The sequence below is a fragment of the Neoarius graeffei genome, chromosome 18, assembly GCF_027579695.1.
Source record: "Neoarius graeffei isolate fNeoGra1 chromosome 18, fNeoGra1.pri, whole genome shotgun sequence".
Classification (NCBI taxonomy): Eukaryota; Metazoa; Chordata; class Actinopteri; order Siluriformes; family Ariidae; genus Neoarius; species Neoarius graeffei.
This window is the reverse complement of record NC_083586.1, coordinates 64,596,282-64,608,776: the sequence shown is the minus strand read 5'-3', so window position 1 is coordinate 64,608,776 and position 12,495 is coordinate 64,596,282. Positions and strand designations below refer to the sequence as shown.

Genomic DNA, 12,495 nt, shown 5'->3' with positions numbered 1-12,495 from the left:
TTCTTTAACACCATCTCTTTCAGTTTTGCAAACTTGTTCTTTTTCATCTTTTCCTTCAGTCTGTCTGTGTGTTCTTTTCTAGCCCTCTTTGCATCTCTCTCAAACACCTCCTTAGCTTTCCTTTTTGATGGCATCTTAACTATGTCTGATCTTACACCCTGTAAGTACAAAATTCACGTACGCAGTGTCAGGTCACGCAATAGCTATTTTTAGCTCTGTCATTCGCAGTCAAGACGTGTTCCACGCTCAGCTGGCATAAAACTCCGCGAGTCTGGCTGTATTGAGCCACCGGTCTCGTGCAAGGTGATTAAAACCGACTAGACCTCCCCCATGATTTTTAATGCAAAAATAGACGTTTTGTGAAGATTATATTTTTCGCGACAGAATCCGCGGAAATTTCACAGCCCTGCATATGGAATTAAGTTCAACGCATTAGAAACAAAAGCACGAACGGAGTTAAAACACATTTTCTAGCAAATGGGCGCAGCCATATTGTTTTCTCGTTCTATCGCGTACAGTCTCGCGGTATTTACATCAATTTAACTTCCGAGTGTTCCCGAATGTCAACGAGAACAAACGAAGCTGACAAAAACAAACATCGCTAAACAAGCAAACCAAATCAGAACGTATTCTGCTGGTCATTTTACTTAAACATATTTTTAATGGATATACAAGAGATTTAAAAAAAAAAACACCACCACTTTGGCTAGAAAAATAGCGGAATTCCGCTAAATAGCGGACGTCTGGGATCCCTGAGTGTTTCTGTATAGAATTAATGAATGGCCTCCTCCTTGTGTAATACAGTTTCAGGTTGTGTTTCTGGATGCGGCGGTGGACTGTGTTAAGTGATGACGGTTTTCTGAAGTCCTCTCAAACCCATGTGGCTATATTTGTCACATTAACATGACGTTTTCTCAGGCAGTGCCTCCTGAGGGCTCGAAGGTCACGCCCATTCAACAGTGGTTTCTGACTTTGCTGAAATGTCTCCAAACTCCCTGAATCTTTTCACAATATTATGTACTGTAGATTTTGAAAGACGTAAAATCTTTCAGTGAGAAATGTTCTTTTGAAATTGATGAACAATTCTCTCATGAATTTTGGCACAAAGCAGTGAGCCACGCCCATCCTCGCTTACAGAGACTGAGGCTTTGGTGCTGCTCCTTTTAAACCCAATCATGTGACCAATTAACCTGCTGATTGTGGACTCTTCCAGAATGGTGTTACCTGAATATCCTGTAAACTTTTCAGTCTTATTTTGTCTCTGTCCCGACTGTTTTTGAGTGTGTTGCAGGAATCAAACTCTAACTTCGTTTATATTTACAAAATACAATTAAGTTGGTCAGTAAAACTATTGAAAATCTTTTCTTTGTACTTTTGTCAGTTAAATAAAGCTTCACATGGATTAACAAATCACAGATTTTTTTTTATTGCATTTTGGAAAATATCCCAACTTTTCTGGAAATGGGGTTTGTATATCAGACCATACAACACAGTTCCAGTCAAAGTCGCAGTCACGTTTCACAAACTTCAGATGCTTACGCTTGTGTTGAACTGACAGAAAAGGCTTTTTTTTTTTTTTTCTGGCAGACCTTCCAAAGGATCTATTGGCATGCAGGTGATGGTTTCTAATAGTGGTTTGGAGACTTGGAAACTCCAAGATATTTTATATATATACACAATATAAAAAGTCAAAAGTCCTTCCCATGCCAGAATCTGGTCTTCCCATTCAGTATCCCATCCTAGCACTAACCAGGCCCTTGAAGCACATAGGGTGGCGCCAATCTCTGTTTCCGTAGCCCTCGGTCTCTTGCCTGTACAGCTAGGGTTATGGCGGCGGGGGGGGAGCCTCTAGTAACCACAAGAGTTTGACTCCCCACTCACATATATATTGCAGCATGCCTTACCAGACAGCAGTAGGTACCATTTTTATGATGATGATGGTCTTTGGTATGACCTGACTGCAAGTAGAACTCGCTATCTCCCAGTCGAGAGGCGGATACACTAACCACTTGGACGTCTTGCAGTTTATATATATATATAAACAAAAGCCTAATTGATTTGGTTTACTTTTTTGAGAATTCCTTGGTCTTCATGATGGTGTTTGCTTTCTAATCAACTTCTTTTAGGAGCAGGGACATTTATATGTAAATTCAGGTGACACTTTTTAATAATTACACACAGGTCAACTTCATTCAAATAATCGTGTACTGTAGCTTCTGAAACAGTCCCAATTAAAAAATAAATGTTGTCTCACTGTGTCTCTTCCTGTCTGTCTCTCATTGTTTCTGTCTCTCTCTCTCTCTCTCTCTCTCTCTCAGCTGTGTGCAATGCGGGCTGGTATCATACACTTCCTATTTTTATCAGCGTTTGTGTGGATGTTCATTGAGGCGGTATTGCTCTACATCTTTGTGAAGAACCTATCAAAGTTCACCTCAAAGCAGAGGGAGATACTAAACTGGAAATGCATGATTGTGATTGGATACGTCATTCCATTGGCTGTGGTGGGTGTGACTGCTGGACTGTATCCTGATGGCTACGGTGGAGAGAAGTAAGGGTCTGGTTAAAGCTCATCTGTTGTACCACAATATGGTTATGATCTAATGAATGACATGAGACACAAAATGTCCTTAATTTAAGAACCTCTGGCTTACCTGTGTGCAGGTGCTGGCTTAAACCAGAATTCATTTGGAGCTTTCTGGGTCCTGTGTCTTGCATTCTTGCTGTAAGTCCTGAAGCCAGATGCACCGAGTAGACAGCACTTCAAGATATGTTTTTTTTTTTGTTTGTTTTGTTAATATAACGTTTAATTTACAACTTAATATTTGCAACAATGAATCTCATCTCATTATCTCTAGCCGCTTTATCCTTCTACAGGGTCACAGGCAAGCTGGAGCCTATCCCAGCTGACTATGGGCGAAAGGCGGGGTACACCCTGGACAAGTCGCCAGGTCATCACAGGGCTGACACATAGACACAGACAACCATTCACACTCACATTCACACCTACGCTCAATTTAGAGTCACCAGTTAACCTAACCTGCATGTCTTTGGACTGTGGGGGAAACCGGAGCACCCGGAGGAAACCCACGCGGACACGGGGAGAACATGCAAACTCCGCACAGAAAGGCCCTCGCCGGCCACGGGGCTCGAACCCAGGACCTTCTTGCTGTGAGGCAACAGCGCTAACCACTACACCACCGTGCCGCCCGCAACAATGAATAATATCAGTAAAAGAAAAAGAGGAAATGTTTTTAGACCTGAAATCTGGATTGTGATTGGGCTCAAGGTGTTGATAAATCTTCTAGAACAGCAGCTCCGACAGTAATGCAGCTGCAAGTCACAGGTGTATATTAAAGCACTCATTCCAGTATGTTATTGTTTCTATAGGAACAGTTCATTCACAGGGACTTATCAGTTTGCACTGTTGAATTATTTATCTACTGCATCAACAATCTTCATACATACAGGACGCTGTAATTCAAGTCTCAGTCTGCTAAGTTTTTGTAGAGTCCAGTAACCTCAGACTGGTTAATTTTGTTGTTGTTTTTGCTTTCCATTATGTGTCTGTCATAACAAGCTACTGGATGCCTAAATTTCCTTTGAGATCAATAAAGTACAGTGGTATGCAGAAGTTTGTGCACCCCTGGTCAAAATCGCTGTTACTGTGAACAGTTAAGCAAGTTGAAGATGAAATGATCTCCAAAAGGCATAAAGTTAAAGATGACTCATTCCCTTTATATTTTAAGCAAAAACTATTTTTTATTTTCATCTTTTAGATTTTCAAAATGACAAAAAAGGAAAAGGGCCTGAAGCAAAAGTTTGGGCACCCTGCATGGTTAGTACCTGGTAAACCCCCCCCCGGCAAGTATCACAGCTTGTAAACACTTTTTGTAGCCAGCTAATAATCTTTCAGTTCTTACCTGGAGGATTTTCACACATTCGTCTTTGCAAAAGGCTTCCAGTTCTACAAGTTTCCTGGGCTGTCTTGCATGCGCTGCTCTTTTGAGATCTATCCACAGATTTTCAGTGATGTTTAGGTCAGGGGACTGTGAGGGCCCGGGCAAAACCTTCAGCTTGGGCCTCTTGAGGGATTCCATTGTAGATTTTGAGGTGTGTTTTGGATCATCGTCTTATTGTAGGACCCGTCCTCTTTTTAACTTCAGCTTTTTTACAGATGGTGTGATGTTTGCTTCCAGAATTTGCTGGTATTTATTTGAATCCATGCTTCCCTCAACCAGTGAAATGTGCCCTGTGCCACTGGCTGCAACACAACCCCAAAGCATGATCGATCCACACCCATGCTTCAGAGTTGAAGACGTGTTCTTTTCCTGGGATTTGGCACCCTTTTTTCTCCAAACATACCTTTGCACATTGTGGCCAAAAAGTTCTATTTTGATTTCATCAGTCCACAGGACTTGTTTCCAAAATGCATCAGGCTTATTTAGATGTTCATTTGCAACCTTCAGATGCTGAATTTTGTGGCTAGGATGCAGGAACGGTTTTCTTCTGATGACTCTTCCATGAAGGTCATATTTGTTCAGGTGTCGCTGCAGAGTAGAACAGTGCACCACCACTCCAGGGTCTGCTCAATCTTTCTGAAGGTCTTTTGCAGTCAAACAGGGGTTTTTATTTGCCTTTCTAGCAATCCAACGAGCAGTTCTTTCAGAAAGTTTTCTTCATCTTCCAGACCTCACCTTGATCTCCACTGTTTCTGTTAACTGCCATTTCTTAATAACATTACGATCTGAGGAAACAGCTACCTGAAAACACTTTGCTACGTTCTTGTAGCCTTCTCCTGCTTTGTGAGCATCAATTATTTTATTATTCAGAATGCGAGGGAGTTGCTTAGAGGAGCCCATGGCTGTTGATTTTAGGGACAAGTTTGAGGAGTCAGAGAATTTATACAGCTTTGAAATCTGCATCATCTGACCTTTCCTAATGAAGAATTTGAACAAGCCGCAGCTCAATAAGCTAATTAAGGTCTGGAACCTTGGTAAAAGTTACCTGAGAACTCAAATGTATTGGGGTGCCCAAACTTTTGCATGGTGTTCCTTTTCTTTTTTCACTCTCCAATTGTAAAAAACAAAAATAATACACAAATCTCGCAGAAAACGCTGAAAAGAAATGTCTTGTCTTTACCTTTATGCCTTTTGGTGATCAGTTCATCTTCTGCTCACTTAACTATTCACAGTAACAGACATTTTCAGTAAGGGTGCCCAAACTTTTGCATGCCACTGTATCTAGCTAGCTAGATATTGATAAATTGATCGATCAATAAGGCCGGAGATATAGTTGCTTGTAACTATGCATTTGCATGCATATGATGGCTATCTCACATATCCTGTGCCTGTTTGGGGTGTCGATTGTGCACGTCCTCAGAAATTAACGCTATGTGTCCACAAGATGCAATACACACGTGAATGGTACGGGCAATGAAGGGGCAGTATGGGGATGTAATGTGTCACCATGTTTATTGTTTACATCATGCAAATCTGTTCATGCAAATGCAAACTCTATATGATCTGAGTTCTCTGGTGTGCCTTCTAGTGGAATCCTCTGGTAGCACGTGTAGTACATCAGCAAGTATGCAAACAATTACAATCACACCGCAGCTGATTGTCTATGTAGTTAAAAAACAACTACATCTCCAACCTAACACTTCAGCCCTCCCCCACTCGCCTGAGAGTTTCAATTGTACAGGACCTCACAATCGGCGCTCCTCACTGGAGACTTCCGCTAGGGCCAAGTGTCTACGTTACTGAGGAGACACGGGGAGCGATTTAGCCCCTGCGAAGAGCACCATTCAGAGAAAATCATGTTCACAGGCAATAATGACGAGTATATACAAGTGTGTGTGTGTATATATATATATATATATATATATATATATACACAACCCCGAGTCCAAAAAAGTTGGGACAAAGTACAAATTGTAAATAAAAATGGAATGCAATGATGTGGACGTTTCAAAATTCCATATTTTATTCAGAATAGAACATAGATGACATATCAAATGTTTAAACTGAGAAAATGTATCATTTAAAGAGAAAAATTAGGTGATTTTAAATTTCATGACAACAACACATCTCAAAAAAGTTGGGACAAGGCCATGTTTACCACTGTGAGACATCCCCTTTTCTCTTTACAACAGTCTGTAAATGTCTGGGGACTGAGGAGACAAGTTGCTCAAGTTTAGGGATAGGAATGTTAACCCATTCTTGTCTAATGTAGGATTCTAGTTGCTCAACTGTCTTAGGTCTTTTTTGTCGTATCTTCCGTTTTATGATGTGCCAAATGTTTTCTATGGGTGAAAGATGTGGACTGCAGGCTGGCCAGTTCAGTACCCGGACCCTTCTTCTACGCAGCCATGATGCTGTAATTGATGCAGTATGTGGTTTGGCATTGTCATGTTGGAAAATGCAAGGTCTTCCCTGAAAGAGACGTCATCTGGATGGGAGCATATGTTGCTCTAGAACCTGGATATACCTTTCAGCATTGATGGTGTCTTTCCAGATGTGTAAGCTGCTCATGCCACACGCACTAATGCAACCCCATACCATCAGAGATGCAGGCTTCTGAACTGAGCGCTGATAACAACTTGGGTCGTGCTTCTCCTCTTTAGTCCGAATGACACGGCGTCCCGGATTTCCATAAAGAACTTCAAATTTTAATTCGTCTGACCACAGAACAGTTTTCCACTTTGCCACAGTCCATTTTAAATGAGCCTTGGCCCAGAGAAGACGTTTGTGCTTCTGGATCATGTTTAGATACGGCTTCTTCTTTGAACTATAGAGTTTTAGCTGGCAACGGCGGATGGCACGGTGAATCGTGTTCACAGATAATGTTCTCTGGAAATATTCCTGAGCCCATTTTGTGATTTCCAATACAGAAGCATGCCTGTATGTGATGCAGTGCTGTCTAAGGGCCCGGAGATCATGAGCACCCAGTATGGTTTTCCGGCCTTGACCCTTACGCACAGAGATTCTTCCAGATTCTCTGAATCTTTTGATGATATTATGCACTGTAGATGATGATATGTTCAAACTCTTCGCAATTTTACACTGTCAAACTCCTTTCTGATATTGCTCCACTATTTGTCTGCGCAGAATTAGGGGGATTGGTGATCCTCTTCCCATCTTTACTTCTGAGAGCCTCTGCCACTCCAAGATGCTCTTTTTATACCCAGTCATGTTAATGACCTATTGCCAATTGACCTAATGAGTTGCAATTTGGTCCTCCAGCTGTTCCTTTTTTGTACCTTTAACTTTTCCAGCCTCTTATTGCCCCTGTCCCAACTTTTTTGAGATGTGTTGCTGTCATGAAATTTCATCTCATCTCATCTCATTATCTCTAGCCGCTTTATCCTTCTACAGGGTCGCAGGCAAGCTGGAGCCTATCCCAGCTGACTACGGGCGAAAGGCGGGGTACACCCTGGACAAGTCGCCAGGTCATCACAGGGCTGACACATAGACACAGACAACCATTCACACTCACATTCACACCTACGCTCAATTTAGAGTCACCAGTTAACCTAACCTGCATGTCTTTGGACTGTGGGGGAAACCGGAGCAATGAAATTTCATATGAGCCAATATTTGGCATGAAATTTCAAAATGTCTCACTTTTAACATTTGATATGTTATCTCTGTTCTATTGTGAATACAATATCAGTTTTTGAGATTTGTAAATTATTGCATTCCATTTTGATTTACAATTTGTACTTTGTCCCAACTTTTTTGGAATCAGGGTTGTGTGTGTGTATATATAAATATGTATGTATGTATGTATGTATGTATGTAGGTGCTGCCTAAAAGCAGAGCTCCCAATAAGTGTAAAATGCGTTAGTAAATAATCCAAAATTATTTTTTAAAAAGCAAATTAAAAATAAGCACTGGATAAAAACCCATCTATCTTATATAAATTAAGATCCAAATTTTGTTGTCTGGTGGTCAAGTAGTTGCCTTGCACTGATGATCAGGTTCCCTGTGATGGTACACGTATGTTGTTTGTACATATGTGTGGACGTTGTATGGTCACAAAAGCCATCGAAGATCAGCTCAATGCACTCCATATTGTCTTAAGTATGGCGCTTCACTCCACTACTATATATTTGTGGATCATGTTGCAAATATTCAAAATTGGAATTAAAAATGTCCATCCTTGTCCAGTCCTAGTGCTCTGACTCTGATGAATCATTTATTTCCATCACTCGTACAGATCAACTTCTTGCTTTCTGTTGTGATCATCATAAATCTCAGGCAGGCTTTGAAAAAGCTGGATAAAACTGTCAGCCACCTACAACACACCCGGTAACACACATCACACATCCTGATTTATTCACCCAATATTATATATACACTTTCTTCATGACTTTAGTGTCTCTCTCTCTCTCTAACTCTAGGGTTCTTGTGTTTAAAACCCTGCTCCAATTTATCATTCTTGGTGTCCCCTGGGCCCTGGGCTTCTTTGCTGACAGCAGCCAAATGATACTGATAATCTTCCTATTCATAAATTCACAGCAGGGAACCGTCATCTTCCTCGTTCATTGTGCCTTCAATCAAGAGGTGAGAAGTCACTGATTCAGGAGGGAGCTGACAGAGTCGTACCCACTCAGCTCTCAATCAAATCAATGTTCTCTCGTGATCCCATGACTGGAGTGTCGTGCCTCGTAACTCTTAAATAATACACTTGTTTTGTTTGTTTGTTGATAGAATTACAAATACACATATTAAGGTTAACCACAATGCTTTTGGATTCTGATTATATGATGAATGGTTTACATAAACAGATTAAAAAAAATGTATAATCTTCAGTATGGTGAAGTTTTCTGTAAGGAGGTGTTTAACGTTTATGGAAGGAGTCTCCAGTTTTAGCGCTTTGTAACAGTTAGAGGTAAAGCTGCAAGTTTTCTGATGTTCTCAGGACAGAGGAGTTTAAAAAGCTGCATCTCAAGAGAGAGAAAAAAGAGAGGCTGGTGAAGGAATGACTGTAGCTGAGTGAGAACAGGAACCAACGTGATTTGTGGAACCGTAGGTGCTAAAGAAGGCAACTGGACTTGCTTGAAATGCTTGAAGATGTTTCACTTCTCATCAGAAAGGCTTTTTCAGTTCTGTCTGACTAGTGGGGAGTCCCAGGTCTTTATCCTCCAGTGGATCAAAAGCAAACCTAAGGAGAGTAGTTGAGGTCACATGGGTTGTTGACCCTCTCAGTCATCCTGTAGGTGTTACGGTCACTGGAGGCCGAGTGTGAATGGTGTTAGCAGCCTAGAGGGTCATTAGCTCCCTCTGGCTTCATAAGAGTCATTGAAGTCAGCTGAGTCTTGGTGTGGATGTGTATTCCACATCATTTCAGGACTGCAATGTATGTATTCTAGCCAGAGAAGACTGGTGGTTTGAAAGAGGAGTAAAAGAAGCCATCTTTGTCCACCTTGAATGACCATTGCTGAACAGAGGAGGTGGTCTGAGACACCACTTGGAGTATCAACCACCTGCAATGCAATCCTTGGCACACTTCCCAAAAAACTGAATACATATCCACACCAAGGCCCTGTCCACACGGCAACGGATTCAGGTGAATCTGATAAAATTGTTGATCGTTTCGGCCTGGTGTCCACACGGCACCGGCGTTTTGGGTGCCCCAAAACGAAGTCTTTTGAGAACGGGTTCCAGAGTGAAAAAATCTGGCAACGGCGCCGTTGCGAAGTCGTCTGGATGAGTAGAACGGATTTGTTTATGATGACGTCACAACCACATGACTGTCAGTGCTTCACGCCAGGTAGAAGTGTAATGAACTCGATGCGAGTTGTCAACAAATCCTATAACTTGGTTCATGAAACGCGCTTACAAAATATTTTCACTGTGAATATTTATTGTGTAATGGTGCAAAGTGAGAGAGAGTGAGAGAGAGAATAGCCCTTAGGGCAGAGTCTTTAGTCCAAACACTGCGGAAGCAGTACCAAACCGCACACCGCCCGTGTGCTTTCCAAAAACAAAAACAATCCCGCCAGCAAACATAGGGAAAAAAAAAGGAGCGATCTCACCTCTTCAGATGTTGGTTTAAGTCCAACAATACATTCCTCAAAAAGGGCGTAGAAGAACAAAGTAATCCATCAACGTGTAGCATTCAATTTATTCCGGACCATTAAAGAATTCTGGAGGATATCAGAATGTTGGCGTACCGGCTTCCATCTACCCCCATTCATTCATCTTTCCACGTCTTTCATTTTACGCTACTGATTAATAATCAAAACTTGATGTTGCTGATGCTACAGAAGAAGGGGTTTATGCGCATGCGTCTACTTCTTCTATTGTTCTGCTGTCTCCGATGGGACTGTCTTACAGCACATGTAGAGGTGTGGCATGTGTATTGCATCGTTTTCAGCAAGCGTTGCGTTGCCATATGGACCTGAAATTTTACTGATCCGTTGCCCATGTGGACGCGATATTTAAAAAAAAAATCTCATTGCCGTTGTCGTGTGGATGTAGCCCAAGACTCAGCTGAGTTCAATGACTCACATGATGGCAGAGAAAGAGAGAGCCAACAACCCACAGATCACCCTAATGACCCTCTAGGCTGCTAACACCATTCACACTCAGCCTCCAGTGATCCTAACAACCTACAGTACAGGATGACTGAGAGGGTCAATGACCCATGTGACCTCAACGACTCTCCTTAGGGTTGCTTTTGGTCCACTAGAGGATAAATACCTGGAACTTCACACTAGTCAGACAGAACTGAAGAAGCCTTTCGGATGGGAGGTGAAACATCTTCAAGGATTTCAAGCAAGTCCAGTTGCCTTCTTTAGCACCTACGGTTTACGATGACCTGGATGACTGAGAACCTTCACAGGCTTGATTTGTGGAAATTCCACACCATTAAATGCAACTATACAACTGTGAAAATTATAGAACTTTGTAGCTATTGGCAGATTTCTGTAGTATAACTGGAATACAACATGCTGTTATGAGAAAATAATCAACTTCAGGCGGTAATAGTCCCTCCACTGGAACCTCGACCCACCCATGTTTTATTGCTTAGTTAATAGCATTACTATCTATGAGAACATTTCAGACAGGTTTGATTGAATCACAAAGTTAATTGTTTGTACTATTTTGCTCTGATTTTAGATCAGAAGGCAGTACAGGAAGTGGTGGAATGACCTTTGCCATCACGCCAAGTACAACTCCATGGCAGAAGACCAAACGAAATCTTCACATTCAAATTAATATGAAAATGTGAATGCCTTGTGTAAAGAATGGTCCATGTGTCACATGACCAAGGAAGACACATGACCACTGCAATAAGGTGGCTGAAAATTGCCAACTGTTTGTGTATAAAGTACATTTAAGACCTGTCAAAGTGAAAGAGATACCGTCGAACGTTCATTATATTTGTTTTTAATCAACCATTTCTCTGCAAAACAAGTAATGACACAGAGAAAGTAAAATAATTATCCTAAAAACTCAGTACAGCTACTGCTTTCATCAGGTTTGACAAAACAGCTAGTGGCATCTTCAATCAGGGCTTCTGTCATCATGGCATACTGGAATATAAAAACATCTGAAGTGCTAAGTGAACCTGGAAAGACCCTCATTTTTGAATTGTGAGGTTGTGATGTCAGCTTTATGCTGGAACATTGGTAGTTTCCTGTTTGTTTAAAGGCCTTTAATTTTACAAACTTGAATGTAAATACTTTAAATGATAGAAGAAATGTCATTTTTCATATTAAGTTAATTTCTCTTTGTATTTCTTATAAGAATAATTTTATCTTATACAACCCCAATTCCAAAAAAGTTGGGACAAAGTACAAATTGTAAATAAAAATGGAATGCAATGATGTGGAAGTTTCAAAATTCCATATTTTATTCAGAATAAAACATAGATGACATATCAAATGTTTAAACTGAGAAAATGTATCATTTAAAGAGAAAAATTAGGTGATTTTAAATTTCATGACAACAACACATCTCAAAAAAGTTGGGACAAGGCCATGTTTCCCACTGTGAGACATCCCCTTTTCTCTTTACAACAGTCTGTAAACGTCTGGGGACTGAGGAGACAAGTTGCTCAAGTTTAGGGATAGGAATGTTAACCCATTCTTGTCTAATGTAGGATTCTAGTTGCTCAACTGTCTTAGGTCTTTTTTGTCGTATCTTCCGTTTTATGATGCACCAAATGTTTTCTATGGGTGAAAGATGTGGACTGCAGGCTGGCCAGTTCAGTACCCGGACCCTTCTTCTACGCAGCCATGATGCTGTAATTGATGCAGTATGTGGTTTGGCATCGTCATGTTGGAAAATGCAAGGTCTTCCCTGAAAGAGACATTGTCTGGATGGGAGCATATGTTGCTCTAGAACCTGGATATACCTTTCAGCATTGATGGTGTCTTTCCAGATGTGTAAGCTGCCCATGCCACACGCACTAATGCAACCCCATACCATCAGAGATGCAGGCTTCTGAACTGAGCGCCGATAACAACTTGGGTCGTCCGGCTCC

General features: G+C 41.2%; 1 protein-coding gene across 1 annotated transcript in view; it reads left to right on the top strand.

Annotated features, from left to right (window-relative positions):
* Positions 1–11,750, top strand: part of LOC132866459 (adhesion G protein-coupled receptor E3-like) — a 58,422-nt gene extending 46,672 nt beyond the window's left edge. The window contains exons 12-16 of the mRNA XM_060899239.1: positions 2,319–2,548; positions 2,662–2,722; positions 8,218–8,309; positions 8,402–8,564; positions 11,127–11,750. Of these exons, the coding sequence (XP_060755222.1) occupies positions 2,319–2,548; positions 2,662–2,722; positions 8,218–8,309; positions 8,402–8,564; positions 11,127–11,225 (645 nt within the window). The 3' untranslated portion in view covers positions 11,226–11,750. The remainder of the gene's footprint in view (positions 1–2,318; positions 2,549–2,661; positions 2,723–8,217; positions 8,310–8,401; positions 8,565–11,126) is intronic.
* Positions 11,751–12,495: the final 745 nt, after the last annotated feature.